This window comes from Protopterus annectens, chromosome 15.part0 (assembly GCF_019279795.1).
Source record: "Protopterus annectens isolate FY-2018-M chromosome 15.part0, PAN1.0, whole genome shotgun sequence".
Taxonomy (NCBI): Eukaryota; Metazoa; Chordata; order Ceratodontiformes; family Protopteridae; genus Protopterus; species Protopterus annectens.
Window position 1 is genome coordinate 710,949,598 of NC_056749.1, and position 17,080 is coordinate 710,966,677.

A 17,080-nucleotide genomic window follows, 5' to 3' on the forward strand; every position below is an offset into this window, starting at 1 on the left:
CAGCATGATAAGGAAATGGGGATGCCCAGACATAGATCTATTTGTCTCCCCTCACAACTGCCAATTAGAGATTTTGCACAAGGATTTATCACATGGAGAGTGGACGCCCTATCCTTAAGCTGGAAAAAACTTAACAGTATATGCCTTTCCTCCACTGCCTCTCCTTCCCAAGGTACTCCTAAAGGTCAGACAAGAGGAGCCAAAAATGATACTGATTGCACCAGACTGGCCACGCCAGCACTGAAACCAAATCCTAAAGAGCTTGTCTCAAGGTCCAGCATGTATATTGCCTCAAACTTCTCACTTTCTGACCCAACAAAACAATCAGATCCTGCACAGCCAGCTCAGAACCTTAAATCTGGCAGCATGGCGGATAATGTAGCCATTCAGAACACTCCTCTTTCAAAAGCTGTTATGGATGTTATCTTGGAGGCCAGAATGCCCAGTACCAGAAAATCTTATGCAGAAAAATGGAAGAGATTCTGTGCTTGGAACCAGGAACAAGGCATTGACACGTATGTACCACATTTTCCTCAGATTTTACAGTACCTAACTGAGATGCTGGACAAAGGCATTTCCTTTTCATCAATTAATATTCATGCCTCTGCCATTTCAGTCCATTGCAATACGGAACCACCTATCTTTTCTCATCCTTTAATAAGGCAGTACCTCAAAGGGGCCAAAAACATCAGGCCTCCAAGGAGAGCACCAATTCCGACATGGCACCTCAATTATGTCTTGGAAAAACTCACACTGCCTCCTTTTGAGCCAGCCTCAACAGCTGATATGAAATTCTTATCCTGGAAAACAGCTCTGCTCCTAGCAATAACCTCTGCAAGATGAGGCTCGGAGTTACAAGCATTCATGGCTGTGGAACCATTTATCATTTTTCATCCAGACAGGGATGTTGATAGTGTTACACTGCTGCAGTCATTATACTTTGGTTATCCTGCCGTCAGGCGGTTCCCCAGTCGGCCTGAGTTCCAAAGTCTTGGTCCGGCGTCGGTTGCTATGAAGTCAGTGCGACAGGGGTATATAAGATGCAGCCGACGCCATTTTCTTCAGTCTTTCTTGCTGCGCGGTGCCCAAAGCAAAAGCAGTTCAAGTGCCAGTCGGCCGTCTCCTGAGATTTTCATTCCGAATCCAGAACCAAAGTCTTCTACAAAGCTAAGTATCCCATTGGGGAAACTTTTTTTTTTGCTTCAGACCGATGTTGGTAAAAGTTAATAACTGTATTTCTTGTGGGAAGCAAATACCTCATAAGGATTTCTATTCCTATTGTGTCCCATGCCTAGGCCCAGACCATGACGTCACAGGTTGTCGGTTTTGTGCTAGGTTTAACAAGCGCACTATTAAACGTCGGTTTAATTTTGCCCAACATTATTTTGGCAGAAAATTCAATTATACCATGCCATCGGAACTACCAACGACCGGAATACACAAAAAGCGCAAAGACAGGCATCCGAGGCCCAAAACTGACGATGAAGCCTCTTCTAGGCCATTCGCCGGTTCTCCTGTTTTCAGCGAGGTGCCTTCGCAGCCCCTGACTACCGCTTCATTAGAACCTCAGGCCACCTCTGACTCCCACGTGGAGATGGCTGGGCCTTCAGACGCACCAGATTTACAGCCTACCAAGACTAACCTTTCAGAGGGATCCGGAGTAGCTGAACAACCCGTAGCTTCAGAGGGTGTTTTCAGACCTACTCAGTTAACCATTAAATCTTCTACTAAGTCTAAAACTCCTTTAAAAACAAAGAAACAAATTCAGCATTCACCAGGACAGGCCTCCATGCCTAAGAAACAAATGCTCAAAATGGCCGAAGACTTAATCACTCTGATCAGGGGGTCCCATCCCCCTCCTGATAAAAGGCCTAGACAGGATGCAGACGGACTCATCTGACCAGGTATCCATCTCTTCAGATTCATCTTCAGACCTAGGATACTCTCTTCCCCCTTATGAGGATTCTGATGCTGAGAAATCAATTCCTTCAGCCTCTCCGCCAGAGGACTACTCCTTTGGGGAAACCTTGCATACCATGAGGGAGCATTTCCATTGGGAGGGCCAGGATTATTCTGAATCCAAGAAAAGGCTCAGAGATTTCCTTTTATTACTTCAACACAGACCCCTTGCTATTCCGCCAGTGTTAGATATTGTGGATGATGTGTATACTGAATCCAGTTTAAATCCTGATTCTTTACCTCCTGCTCCAGTTAAGCCTGATAGATACTACAGAGTTCCTGACTCTCACAAATTTCTTTATAAAAGCCCTGCTGCTGACCCTGAAACTATTTCTCAGGGCCCCAAAGGGGTAAAGGCCTCCTCAGCAAAGATTCCAGTCCCCTCTGACAGAGATTCCAGAGCATTAGACAGATGGGGGAAGAAAGTATACACATCTGCAACTTTAGCCATGAGGGCCTTAAATTGCCAGTTTCACATGCTAAAATATCAGCAATATTTGATGTCTCAGTTGAAACAGAAAATGCTTCCAAACTCAGATCCTCCTAATTATAAAGAAATGCAGGATTTATTGCATGCAGCTGAACAAGTGGGAAAACATACTTTGCAATGTGGTTTTGACTTTAGAGGCCTCCTGTAGAGCAGCAGTAACAGGATCTGTCATTAGAAGACATATTTGGTTAAAAGAACAGACGTTACCAGATCATGTTAAAGAAAAATTATTGGATGCACCTTTGCAACAGTATGTTTTATTTGGAGTTAAGGCAGAAGAGGCATTAAAGAAAATGGGGGATAAGGCAAATTCTATGCAAACGGTAAAGGATTTCTTACAGGTTCAGCCTCCTCGATTTAGCAGAAATTGGCCAACAAAGAATTGGTCCTTTCCAGTTAGACAGACCTCAAAGGGGCAGATACAGACGTCCAAGAGGATAGAGGTCAACCACAAGGTCCTTACAGGCCTCGACAGTGGGGTGCATCAACCCAGAAAGAAGGGGGAAGACGGACCTCAACCTTACAAAAAACAGCCCTAATGACTTCCCACTACAGCTGCCAAACAGTTCACTCTTGGCAGCCCCCTTGGGAGGAAAACTGGCACTTTTCTGTCACAATTGGCATATGATCACCAAAGACAAATCGGTTCTCAACATTGTATCTCAAGGTTACAAGTGCCACTTTCACACTCTGCCAAGGCTAAAAGGAATGCCAAATCTGCCACCAAATCAATGGGCAGAGGCTCTAAGACAAATTACAGCACTCATGGACATGAGCGCTATTCAAAAGGTACCAACACAGGAGCAAGGACAAGGATTTTACTCTAGACTCTTTCTGGTTCCCAGAAAGGACAAAGCCTGGAGGCCCATTCTGGATCTTTCTTCTCTAAACACTTACCTGGATGTTCCAAAATTCAAAATGTTGACACTGCAGCAGCTTCTTCTCATGCTCGGCAAGAAAGCTTGGCTCGTAACTTTGGACCTCAAGGAGGCATACCTGCATGTCCCTATCAGACAAAATACTGCAGAAGATACCTCAGATTCATAGCGATTTCAATGCACTACCAATTCTCTGCACTGCCCCTTGGCTTATCTACTGCGCCCAGGGTCTTCACAAAGTGCCTGGCACAAGTAATTGCATTTTGCAGACAGAAAGGAATTCAAATTTATCCGTACCTGGACGACTGCCTGATTCAAACAGAGAGCAAGGACATTCTTCTAAAGCATCTGGCATTTGTAAAAAAGTTAAGTTGCCTAGGGTACACAGTAAACGAAAAAAAGTCAAAACTAGTGCCCTCACAAGAGATAATATTCCTGGATGCCAGCTTGAATACAACAGCCCAGATGGCTTATCTCATGCCAGACAAGCAAGGACAACTGACTCAATATTTTCAATTGACGGCAACACAGACACAACTCCCTGCAAGAAAAATTCTGCAGGCCTTGGGTTGCATGGCATCTTGCATACTACTAATTCCATATGCCAGACTGCATATGAGGAAACTACAATGGTACCTAAACAGTGTCTGGTCTCAACACTGTCAAAGTTTGGAAACAGTAATGCCACTAATTCCCTGCCTTCAACAGGAGTTTCGATGGTGGGCTCAAGCATGTCACCTCAACAAGGGACAGCCTTTCACTCAACCCACAGCCAGGCAAACACTGACAACAGATGCATCAGATTACGGCTGGGGAGCACACATGGCAGGAAAATGTATTCAGGGCAAGTGGCCTGCAGAACAAAGGCATCTTCACATCAATCAAAAAGAGATGCTAGCTGTACAAAATGCCCTTATAGCTTTCAAGGACCTTCTGCATCCAGGACAACTACTACTAAAGACAGACAACACAGTTATGTGGCACATAAACAAGCAAGGGGGCCACTCATTCTTATCCCATCTGCAGACAAACCATGACCTTGTGGAACACAGATCTAACCTATCAAGTTAATCTGCAAGCACAATTCTTGCCAGGAGAGAAAAACACACTGGCAGACGACTTAAGCAGAAACATCATGGATCCGCACGAGTGGAAATTACATCCACAAATATTCAGAATGATAACGCAAAAATGGTGGAGCCCGGACATCTGTTTGCATCCCCAAAGAACTGCCAGCTACAGAAATTCTGCACAAGGACTTAACCACCCACAAGCATGGAAAGTAAATGCTCTCTCATTCAGTTGGAAAATGTATAAGTATATGCTTTCCCACCACTACCTCTCCTTCCAAAGGTACTCGTAAAAGCCAGGCAAGAAAAGCCAAAGATGATCCTGATTGCCCCAGACTGACGATATTTAACTGAGATGCTGGACAAAGGCCTCTCCTTTTCATCCATCAAGATCCACGCCTCTGCCATTTCTCCTCATTACAACACGGACCCACCTATTTTTTCTAATCCTTTGCTAAAACAGTATCTCAGAGGGGCTAAAAACATAAGACCGCCCCGTAGAGCACCAACTCCAACTTGGGACCTCAACTTCTTGTTGGAAAAATTAACTTTACCTCCTTTTGAGCCAGCTAACTCAGCAGATTTAAAATATGTCTCTTGGAAAACTGCTCTGCTCCTGGCAATAACCTCGGCCTGAAGAGTTTCAGAATTACAGGCATAATGGCAGTGGAACCTTTCATCATTTTCCACCAAGACAGGGTGTCTTCACGAACAAACCCTACTTTTATGCCAAAGGTGATATCAGGTGTGGCTCTAAACCATACTATTCACTTGTCAACTTTTTATCCAAACCCACAGAATAAAGGGGAGAGATGTCTGCATTCTTTGGACATACACAGGCAGTTACACTTCTACTTGGACAAAACCAAAGCTTTCAGGAAAACTGAGCAATTTTGTAGCATATGCTGCAGGAGCACAGGGAAAAGCCATTTCAAAACGGACCATTTCAAAATGGGTAGGCCACTGTATATGTTTCTGCTATACACACCATGGGAAAACTGTACATAACAGCATTAGGTCTCATTCCACCAGGGCAACAGCCACTTCAACTGCCTACCTCAGAGGAGTACCTACAAAGGACATTTTGGAAGCAGCAACTTGGAGTTTTGTACATACCTTTACCAAGCATTACCATCTGCCTCTTTACTCTAAATCCAGAGCTGGCTTTGCCACTGCAGTGCTGCAGGGCCTTATAGCCACCCCTAATGCCTTATAGAACCAGCTACCCTACCTCAGCTTTGGGATTCTACCAAAGTGTAATGACTGCAGCAGTGTAACACGATGAACATAGTACAGTTTTGTACCTACCATAAATGTAGATGTTCGAGTGTATACACTGCTGCAGTCCAGGTTACCCTCCCTCCTTTCCCTCTTACTTGCTGGTACGTACCCAAGTCTTCTACCCTTTACTACCTATGGGGGGAGTATTTGCTGGTAACTGAAAGTTTTTGATTGCTTTTCATATGTATGTTTTATTAGCAATTTGCATTGCCTACCTTTTTTGGGGCACCTGACATCTGGGGCAAGAAAACCTGAAGAAAATGGCGTCGGCTGCATCTTATACCCCTATCGCACTGACGTCAGGGAAGAAGCGACAGCAACCGACGCCAGACCAAGACTTTGGAACTCAGGCCGACTGAGGGGACTGCCTGATGGCAGGATAACCCAAGTGTAATGACTGCAGCAGTGTATACACTCTAACATCTACATTTATGGTAGGTACAAAACTGTACTTAATGGGCTTGCTTTTGCAAAAGGTTCATTACTTCACAGAACTGACATTTACCTTCACCACCATGGGAAGTTCTACTATATTATTCTACAAGTACTAGAAACAGTGTTGTGCATAGTTTTATTAATATCATTGAAAACAGATCACAACAAAGTCAAACATTGAGGGGAGAGCCCCTTACACCTGTAAAGGATGCTGTGCCTCCAGCCCCTCTCCCTCAGTAAATGCTGTCATATATTCCAGTGTTGTTGCACAGTTGGGGAAAAGGTAATTTCCTCTGGCAGTGACCACTGTAACCATCGTATTACAGCTTATTACTGAATCACATGCCATTTATGTATCTTTAGCTACTGTCCCAATACAAAGACAAAACCAGCTGAGAAAAAACTTCATATGTTCGTTTCCAATTGTCTAATGCTTTGAGCGTTTTCAACAAATTTACTCCTTGTAGTAGTCTAACATTACAGATTAGGCATATTACCCTGATAAGGTGGTGGTCATCCTAATTTGTGTGGCCCATGAGGATAGAGAGACTGCTGTTTGGGGGTTACAGCCTTATGGGTAGACACTTTATGCATTTTAAGTCTAAAGTAATTTTTACCAGTGTTTTATGCTTCCTAATTTAACATGTGCTTCATGCTTGAGGGATTTTGGCAGTGCTTTGTCACTCTCTCATTTTTGGCACCATCATCATGTTAGATGGTCGCTGATTAGCCAGCAAAGAATTTCCTTAGGGATCACCCAGAGTGCTTGATGTGTCTTTCTGTGATGCTAACTGCCAGGTTTCAAGCACAGACCTGGATTCTAGGTGCAGCAGTATTGCACAATGACATAGATAGAAATGCTTTAAAAATGGGAATAGTAATTGTGCAGCATGCTGAAGTTGTTGATTTGAAAGCAGTGCCGTAGGCATAAATGGCTGTTCCCCCCTCATCCTTGTAGGTAACAAACTGACAAGTGAATTCAGTAAAAGTAGTGGGAGTGCAAGTACGCTGACACATGGTATTGCATTGATGGATGCAGCTATTTGATGGAGCTCTTGATGCAACAGGTTTAAACCTGTTTGTGTGAATTTTTATGTTGTCCTTCATTTTCACCACACATCCTGAAGACTTGCTGTTAGGTATGTTGGTTATGCTTGAATTGAATTTGCGTGTGTGTGCACGCGCGTGATAGCTTAGTGCCCAAAAGTGTTTTGTTTTACACCATGGCTTGTTGGATAGCCTCTGGCTGTCTAACACTGAAGATGATAAAATGAGTGGTCATTACGGGCTTTGCATGTCATGCTTGTATTTTAATGTCTTGTTCGGTGGTGTAAGCAGTAAATGTGGTCTGTATACTTTTTCTCCAGGGGAGGAATCCATTCTTTTTGGAACCATCAGTCCTAATCACCATCACAGATGGAAACAAATTGACCAATAATGCTGGTGTACATGAGGAAGTAAGTCTGCATCACTTTTTTTTTGTAGTAGCGTTTATATAAATTTAAGAATTTCAGAATAAAATGCATGTGTTGACTTTTGGTTTGAATCCCTTTGTGACACTAGGATCCTCTTTTAGATCGTTTCTCCTCTGCCTCTGTGGTCCTACTATGTTTGATCCAGTCTATGTACAAATTGTTGGATGTGTTGCTGCAGGTTCTTTCTTTGCATCTTTTCAGTCTCCTGTAAGCTCAATCTCCTTCCCTTATTCTCATACTGTACTGGCAGTCTTGACTTTCCATATTTCACTGCCTTTTGAACTTCAGACTGATCTCCTTCAGCATGAGCACCATGTATATTCAAACCTGAAATTGAGCTTTTCTTAAAGTGGTCACCTCTTTTATCACAATTTTCATTGTCAGTAGTCTGAAAGTTTTTTGTAGTTTCTGTGATGTTTAGTTTCATCTCTGTTTACTCCTGTGTTCCTGTCTAAGCTGTCTTGACCCCTTTACTTTCTGTCCTATCTCAGGATATTTCTTTCCTTCCTTTATTCCATCAACGTTATTAAACAAAAATTGTTGAAGTGAACGTTTCAATAATGGTACATTATTGTCAAAATAATTGTAAATGTTAGTTGGTCTTGTGAATTGGATTGTGTTGGGCAGTGATTTTAACTGTAACTAGTGAAAGGGACAAAATCTCCAGATTTTGGAAAAGTCCCAAAGATTGTCATAAAACTTCTCCCCAGAACTCCATTGTTTATGCATGGTGTGTCTGTGGAAGGCAACATCTCAGAATATCTGCAAAACTTCAGTTCAAGAACTGATGTTCTTCGTGTTTCACTGTTGCAGTCATCACACTTGGGTTATCTGCCCGCAGGTAGCCCTCAGTTGGCCCGAATACTATAGTTTTGGGATTTCTGTGTCGGATGCTGTCATCTCTTCCATGACGTCAGGTCGTCAGGGGTATAAAACTTGCTGCCAACGCCATTTTCAGCTTTTCTTGCCGAGCGGAGCCCGAAGCAGAAGCAGTTCGCGAGTGCCAGTCGGCCGCTACCTGAAATTTTCGTTATTCGAGTTTCAGACCTGAAGTCTTCTAAAGCTAAGTACCCCGTTGGGGATTCTTTTTTCTTGCTCCAACCGATGTTAGAAAAAGTTAATAATTGTCTTGCCTGTGGAAAGCACATACCTAACAGATTTTCGTTCTTACTGGGTCACCTGTTTAGGCCCAGACCACGAGGTTCCTCGCTGTCAGTTTTGTGCCCTGTTCAATGCCTGAACTGTTCATCGTCGGGCTATCCTTGTCACTAAATTCTTTCGCGCTCGTTCTCCATAGTCCGAAATGGTTTCGATAAGCCATCCGACTACCGATCTTCCCAAAAAACTTAAGGATAAAGACAGGCAGACCGCATAGGTCCAAAACTGCCGAGGACGCTTCCGTTAAGCTAGTCGCCAGTTCGCCGGTACTCAGGTGATTTCGCAGCCCCTGATACCTGCTTCTACAGATTCGCAGGCCTCTACTGAGACCCACTCGGAGTCCGGTATGCCGCAGGATGCTTCTTCGACTATGGCACCTGCGGATGTCTCTACCTTGGATGGGTCCAGAGCTGCTGTGCAGGCACTGGCTTCTGAGGGTGTATTCAGACCTTCCGATGTTCGTATTAAACAGACTACTTCGTTTCAGACTAAAACTACCGAATTTCTCAGGCCCAGAGTTTGCACTGCATCTAGCAAACTGACGACCAAAGTGCATTCTTAGGCTCCCTTGCCACAGAAACAAATGCTTAGAATGGCTGAAGACCTTATTGCATTAATTAGGGGAAGCCAGCCTTCCCCTCTAAAAGGCAAATAATTGATTATGTTAAGTTGTCAATCTCGCCTTCATTCTTGCTTGATGGGCACTTGCTTTAGCTCGAGAACTCCTTTTACCAGCTCGAGGCAGCCCCATATCCCATGATGCAAGGCAGGAAGTACCCAGATCTCGTTCGCTGCCGGCTTGGGAGGTCTTCTCTTTACCAGCTCCTGGTAAGTAATTCACATTTGTGACTTTTAAGCCCCTTTTTAGTTAAAAACTTTTTGTTTTGATAGTTTAACTTTAAATTTAACTTTTTCTGACAGAAATCCCTGTCTCTTTTAATTTTTTTAGTCAGTTAATTTCCCTGTCCCATCCCCCCCCTGTTAGGGTGTATGTGTTGGTATTTTTTACTAAATACCTTTTTGGTATTAGTTTAATTTAATTGGACTGGTGTGTGTGTGTTTTGTTAGGCACCATGTCTAAAGAGAGGGTTTCAGGTTTTAAGAAGTGTGACTCGTGCTGTCAGAAGATGTCTCTGACAGACGGTCACTACTGTTTAGGCCCTCTTCACCTGCAGGACTCCTGTGCTATTTGTCACTCCTTCAGCCAGAGAGTCCTGCAGGAGAAAGGAATAAGTTGATTCTCAGGGGTCTTCTTAAGCCGGAGGGCTCTCCGGCTAAGTCGGCCCCACAAAATCAACTAAATCTGCCAAGACCCAGGCTTCTGTTCTAAGCCTGTGGCCTCGGCTCCGACGGCTGGAGCCGATTCTGGATCCACTAAGCTTTCGCCCGATGGCTATCGGTGCGAATCTGCTGACCACTGTGGTGTCGGTTCCGACCGGCTCCGACACCCATCGGCTCCGACACCCATGTGGCACAGGCATCGGTGGCCGGTCGGCTCGGCCAGCGTTACTGGTTAGCTATGTCGGCTCCGGCTGGAGCCGATACATCGAGGCGTTCTGCCGGCTCCGAGAAATCGGTGCCGACAGGATCAGTAATATCGGCTCCGGTGGCCCCTTCCCGGAAGAGGGCGGGGGCTCCTTCCTTGGGGCCGATACTTTCGCCTCTTCTATCGGAACGGAGCCATCGGAGCCGATCTTCAAGGTCATCCAGGTTGTCAGACCATGACCTAGAGAGAGTGGTCAGTAGATTGCTCAAGTCACAGGTACTGGCCCAAATGCTACACAGTCCGTCTCAGCAGACGACTGTTGGTCCACACCCCGTTACAGTTCCTCCTTCAACTCTACCCCAGAGCTTGGAGTTGGAGTCTTCGGGCATGGTTACTGCTACGGCTGGAGGACGGATACCCCCTTCTGTTCCTTCAGCCCCTACTCTTATCTCCTCTTCCTTAGAGGATTCGGTGGTCGGGCTTCCATGGTCTCCTCCGAGGTGAGTGGCATCGGACCCTTGTCGAACCCGCTCTTCCCCTTGGAGCCTCGGCCTTGGTGAGCTCGGCTCCGACATCTGCCTCGGAGACTTCTGGCCCCTGGAGTTCCTAGCTCGAGGGGGCCTCTTGGACCTGCCTGGGAGGGAGCATTCGAGGTGATGAAGAGTGTACTGGCCACTGGTATCAGTCAGCAGTCTCTTCCCGTAGCTCCTCCCTCTATTGTACCTGTTGACATCTCTGCCACTTCTCTTGCTACAGGACCCAGAGATCCTCCGCCTCAGGTTTCCCCATTGGGAATTTCCCCTCTTCCGAGGATTCTCCTGATGTTTCGGGAGATCCTCCTAGGAAGAGGACTTGTAAGGAAGCATGTAGACTCTCCTGAGTCTGTCACTGGATACTGACTTTGATGAGTCAGAGGGATCCCTAGATCCCCTCTGAGGATGTCTCCTTCTCAGACATCCTAGAACTTCTGAAACAGAGGGAAACTGGCCCACCAACAATCCCTCTGAGGATGAGTCAGTATACCTAGAGGCGTTTGGATCTCGGCCCTCCACCTCCTGGGTGTCTCCGCCTTCGACCCCTTATGCAGGTTATTGCACAAAGGCGTGGACAGCTCCTGACTCTGTAGAGCCAGTCCCTAGGAGGCCTTCTAAATTTATAACTGCCCTAGTGACAAACAATTCCTTACCAAGGGTGTCCCGCTGATGCCATGGTGGTGGCGGCCACCAAAAAGGAACTTGCAGATCCTTCGTGCCCGTCCATCCTCCTAATAAGGACTCTAGGACCATGGATAGTGCGGATGTTTTCCTCAGCGACCTTTGCTATCGTTCGCTGAATTATCTTTGTCACTTCACCAGACTCCAGAGAGATATCCTGAAGGAGCTGGGAGAAGTAGTTCAGGATCCTACAGCTGCAGGGGCCCAAGAAAAGATTGCTTCAGCTAGGAACCCTCAATTCCATTGCTAACTCCTCCATCGGCTAATATCTTATGCTGCTGATGGAGCGAGTAGAGCCGCAGGCACAGGTGTGGCTCTTAGGCGCCAAGCCTGGATGCGGCTATGTGATTTTTGGATCCCTTTAAGGCGTCCTTCACAAATTCTCCCTTTGATGGGTCAGCTTTGTTTGGCCCTCAGGTGAAGGAAACCTTGACCAGGTGTGAGCAGGACGGCAAGACTCTTTCTGCTGTTGGAGTCCGTTTTTCCACCCCTTCTAGGCCTTATCCCAAAGGACAGAAGGGTGGGGAGATATGGTTCCGTAAATCACAAGGAGTCACGCCGGATTCACGTGGTCAGTTTACCCCTAGAGGCAGAGGGGGTAACAACAACAGACGCCGCTCTAGAGGCAGAGGGGTCCAAGAATCAGGGCAACAGTGAGTCTCTTCCTGAGAAGCCCTTTCAGCATCCCTGAGGTGTTGCCCGGCTGTCCCTCCTTGGAGGCAGTCGGGGAAGATTATCACTGTACCCAGAAGCCTGGCATTCCCTCACTCAAGACAGATGGGTACAGTCGATCATATCCAAGGGTTACATAATTCCTTTCGAGGTAAGTCCTTCCCCTCAAGTTCCCTTCCAGATGTACCACCGGTCTAAGGGACATTGCAGAGTTAGAGATCAAAACTACTGCAAAAGAGCCATTCAGCCAGTCACAATAGACCATTCAGAGCCGGAATCTACTCAAGGTTCTTTTGGTCCCCAAAAGACGGGAGACTGGAGACCAATATTGGATCTCAGCAGACTCAACAAGTCTGTCAGGAAGACAAGATTCGAATGGTCACTCTTCAGTCAATTCTGCCCTTCTTACAGAAGGACAACTGGATGTGCTCAATAGATCTTCAGGATGCGTACTATCACATCAAAATTCACAGGCGCTCCAGGAGATTTCTCCGCTTTCGGCTGGGGTCCAGTCATTTCCAGTTCAGAGCCCTGCCCTTTGGTCTCACTACAGCCCCCAGAGTGTTCACCAAATGCATGGCAGTGGTCACGGCTCACCTGAGGCGTCAAGGATTCCAGGTGTTTCCGATCTCGACGACTGGCTCCTGTCAGCCACCACCAGGCACCAGCTTATACAAGCCAGGGATTACACAATAGACCTTTGTTCTCATTTGGGCATCTCAGTCAACTGAAAAGTCATCCTTATCGCCCTGCCAGTCTATTACCTTCATAGGCAAACTTAAACACTGTTAGGATGTCAGCTACCCTTACAGAACAAAGAGTTTCAGACATTCAGACTCATGTCAGGATCATTCTGGCCAGCAAGAAGGTACAGGCCAGAATGGTTCTAAAGGTATTAGGTCTTATGGCTGCGGCCATCACTCTTCTTCCCTGGCTCGCTTCTACATGCGCCTCCTTCAGTGGATGCTATTCACACAGTGGTCATACCAGCAACTCCCAATGCGTCACCAGATTCTGGTGACACAAACATGCAAAGAACATCTTGCTTGGTGGATCACATCGTCTCAGGTTCACCAAGGCAGGTGCTTTGTACCTCCGTCCCCGATAGCCACTGTCACCACGGATGCCTCCCTGATCGGGTGGGGTCATTATCAGGGCAGGATGGTTCATGGGACGTGGCAACCGTTCGAGTACCATCTGCACATAAATGTCCTGGAGATGAGAGCAGTGCTTTTAACGTTGCAAGCCCTCAACGACTTTCTTCCCGTAGGGACAATTGCAGTCCACACAGACAACATGTCTGTAGTTTGGTATATCAACAAACAGGGCGGAACCAAGTCCTACCCTGTGTGTCGAAAGCTCAGACTATGGCAATGGGCGATCTCCCCTCATCGGTTTCTGGTAGCAACGCATATCCCTGGGAAAACCAACATTATAGCGGACAGATTGAGCAGAGCTATTCTCATGCCTCACGAGTGGTCTCTCAAGCAATCCATAGCGGAAGAGATTTTTCTGGAATGGGGTCGTCCATGTTGCGATCTTTTGCTACTCCCAAAACAGCAAATGTCCAGACTTCTTCAGCCTCTTCCCTCTATCAGGCCATCCCCCCAGAGACGCTCTGACCCAGGATTGGCCCCAGGGACTTCTTTATGCCTTCCCTCCATTTCCTCTGATCCCTCAGGTGATCCAGAAAGCTACCGTTTTGAGAGCCAAATTGATTCTCATTGCCTTACTGGCCTCGACAAGTTTGGTTCCCGTTCCTCCATCATCACCTTTTGGTGCAGCGGTGGCATCTGGACCCAGTGCCAGATCTACTGATTCACCAATCGGTCAGCTGCACCGGTCAATCCCTTCTCTCAACCTCACAGCATGGTTGCTCCACTTCCTTCCTTAGCCAGGCTTCCTTTCATCTCTAACCCAGTTAGAGATATCATGTAACTTCACTAAAATCCTCTACCAGGAGGATTTACACAAGCAAATGGAAACGTTTCTCTTATTGGGCTAAGGCCCAAAATATTGATCCTTTACTGCCCCTGTTCAGGCAGTTCTGGACTTCTTAGCAGAGATTTTCATGCAGGCTCCTCTTCTTCCACAGTCAGAGTTCAGTTGGCTGCTATTTCTAATTTTCATGTCGGGATAGCAGATCATAATATTATGTCCCATAGGCTCTGCAGGGCCTTTTTGAAAGGAATTTTCCTACTAAAGCCTCCAATCAGGAATCCTCCTCCTCAGTGGGATTTAAATTTAGTGCTGACATCCTTGATTCTTCCCCTTCGAGCCAGCTGTTTCTTGTTCCCTGAAATATCTTTCTTGGAAAACTTTATTCCTAGTGGCTATTACATCTGCCAGGAGGGTGTCTGAACTTCATGCTCTCTTTCGTTCACCCCCTATTTGATTTTCACAAAGACAGAGTATCTTTGAGAACTAATCCATCCTTTTTACCTAAGGTCGAAAAACAATCTGAATCAATCTATTGATCTCCTGTATTTTTCCTAACTATTCAGATAGAGCTGAACAAAAGCTACATTATCTTGGCGTCCACCGTCAGCTTAGATATTATTTGGACAGAACAAAAAATTTAGAAAATCTGATCAACTTTTTGTTTCCTATGCGGATAATAAAAAGGCCTTCCTGTTTCTAAAGTGACTTTGTCCAGATGGCTGGTCATCACTGAAATTTATACGATCAGGGGAAAACAGCTGTGCTCAAAACCTAAAGCACATTCAACTAGGAGTTTAGCTACTTCTACAGCTTTTCAAGCTAGACTGCCTTTAGACACTATTTGTGCAGCGCCACTTGGGCCTCCTCACACTTTTGTTTCCCATTACAAATTGGACTTGGGCTCCAGGGACAGATCCAGTTTTGGCTCTACAGTCCTCAAGAGTTTGTTCGATTGAGCCACCCAGGATAGAGGTGCTAGGGAAGAATGAAGGCGAGATTGACAACTTAACATTAAGAAGTTATGTCCCTACCATAACGTTCCATGTTAGTTGTCTTCTCTCTTTTTCTGCAGCCTCCTCCTTCCCCCTGGCCTGGACAGACCTTGTATAAGAAACTATAATGCTAAAGACCATTCAGACCTGGTCCTTTTTCCATTTGTAAGTTTCTTCTTCCTTTGGGAAGTATTGTTTATGCTTGGTGTTATTGCCCTTTTGTCAACAAACGAGATCTGGGTACTTCCTGCCTTGCATCATGGGATATGGGGCTGCCTCGAGCTGGTAAAAGGAGTTCTCGAGCTAAAGCAAGTGCCGGGTCGGAGCCGGGGGATCGGCTCCGATCCCATCAAGCAAGAAAGAGAAGACAACTAACATGGAACGTTATGGTAGGTACATAACTTCTTATTCCCTCTGATTCATCAAATCATGAGTCCGAGGACTCTGTCCCTTCAGATTACCAGGACATACCCTTATCTAGCTATGAGGATTCTGATGCGGAGGATTCCGTTCCCTCTGCTTTCTCACCAGAGGATTTTTCTTTCGGTGAAACTCTGTATACCCTCAGAGAGCATTTCTGCTGGGAGTGCCAGGACTACCCACATTCCAAAAAGAGACTCAGGAAATTTTTAAACTTGCCTCAGCACAGGCCTCTGGCTATCCCTCCTGTCTGGAAATTGTAGATGTTCATCGTGTTACCCTGCTGCAGTCATCACACTTGGGTTATCCTGCAGTCAGGCGGTCCCGCAGTCGGCCCGAATTCCAAAGTCTTGGTTCGGCGTCTGTTGCTGTTGCTTCTTCCCTGACGTCAGTGTGCCAGGGGTATACGAGAGGCATCTGACGCCATTTTCTTCAGTCTTTCTTGCCGCGCGGTGCCCGAAGCAGTTCACAAGTGCCGGTCGTCCGACACCTGAGATTTTCGAATCGAGTTTCAGTCCGAAGTCTTCAAAGTTAAGTACCCCATTGGGGAACCTTTTCTTGCCTCAGTCTGATGTCAGAAAAAGTTAACAATTGCATTTCTTGTGGGAAGCAAACACCTCATAAGGACTTTCATTCTTTTTGTATACCTTGCGTAGGCCCAGACCACGACGTCACTGGTTGTCGGTTTTGTGCTAGGTTCAATAAGCAAACTATAAAACGACGCTTTGATTTTGCACGACACTACTTCGGTAGGAAATTTAATTACACTATGCCGTCGGAGCAACCGACTACCGATGTGCATAAAAAACGCAAAGATAAAGAAAGGCAGCCTAGATCCAAGCCAGACTCCGAGCCCTCGGCTGGGCCGGTCGCCGGCTCTCCGGTTTTCAGTGAGGCGCCTACGCAGCCCCTGGCTACCTCTGAATTGGATCCCCAGACCGCTTTGGATTCTCCAGCAGAGAGTTCTAGGCCGATGCAGCCATTTTCTTTAGGCCCTACCGACGACATTGCAGTAGGAGAAGCCAGTGCTGTAGAAACACCTTCGGTTTCTGAAGGTGTCTTCAGACCAGCTACTCTCACCATAAAATCTTATGCTAAGCTTAAGACTCCTCTAAAACCAAAAAAGACTACACTTCAGTCTCCAGGTCAAGGCCCTATGCCTAAGAAACAGATGCTTAAAATGGCTGAAGATTTAATTTCTTTGATCAGGGGTTCCCGACCCCGACAAAGGCCTAGACAAGAGGAGGATTATTCCTCCTCTGATCAAGTGTCTGTTTACTCAGGCTCCTCTGAGGAACAGGATTACTCCTTTCCCCCTTATGAAGATTCTGATGCTGAAGACTCCATTCCCTCAGCTTTTCCCCCTGAAGATTATTCCTTTGGGGAAACCTTACATACCATATGGGAACATTTCCACTGGGAAGGTCAGGACTACTCCGACTCAAAGAAAAGGCTCCGAGAGATGTTCATCGTGTTACCCTGCTGCAGTCATCACACTTGGGGTTATCCTGTCGTCAGGCGGTCCCGCAGTCGGCCGGAATTCCAAAGTCTTGGTCCGGCGTCGGTTGCTGTCGCCTCTTCCCTGACGTCAGTGTACCAGGGGTATATA

General features: G+C 46.2%; 1 protein-coding gene across 1 annotated transcript in view; it reads left to right on the forward strand.

The window, feature by feature from the left end:
* LOC122789874 (integrator complex subunit 6-like) overlaps positions 1 to 17,080 on the forward strand; it is a 753,279-nt gene that overhangs the window by 374,419 nt on the left and 361,780 nt on the right. The window contains exon 4 of the mRNA XM_044057307.1: positions 7,481 to 7,570. Coding sequence (XP_043913242.1) covers positions 7,481 to 7,570 — 90 coding nt within the window. The remainder of the gene's footprint in view (positions 1 to 7,480; positions 7,571 to 17,080) is intronic.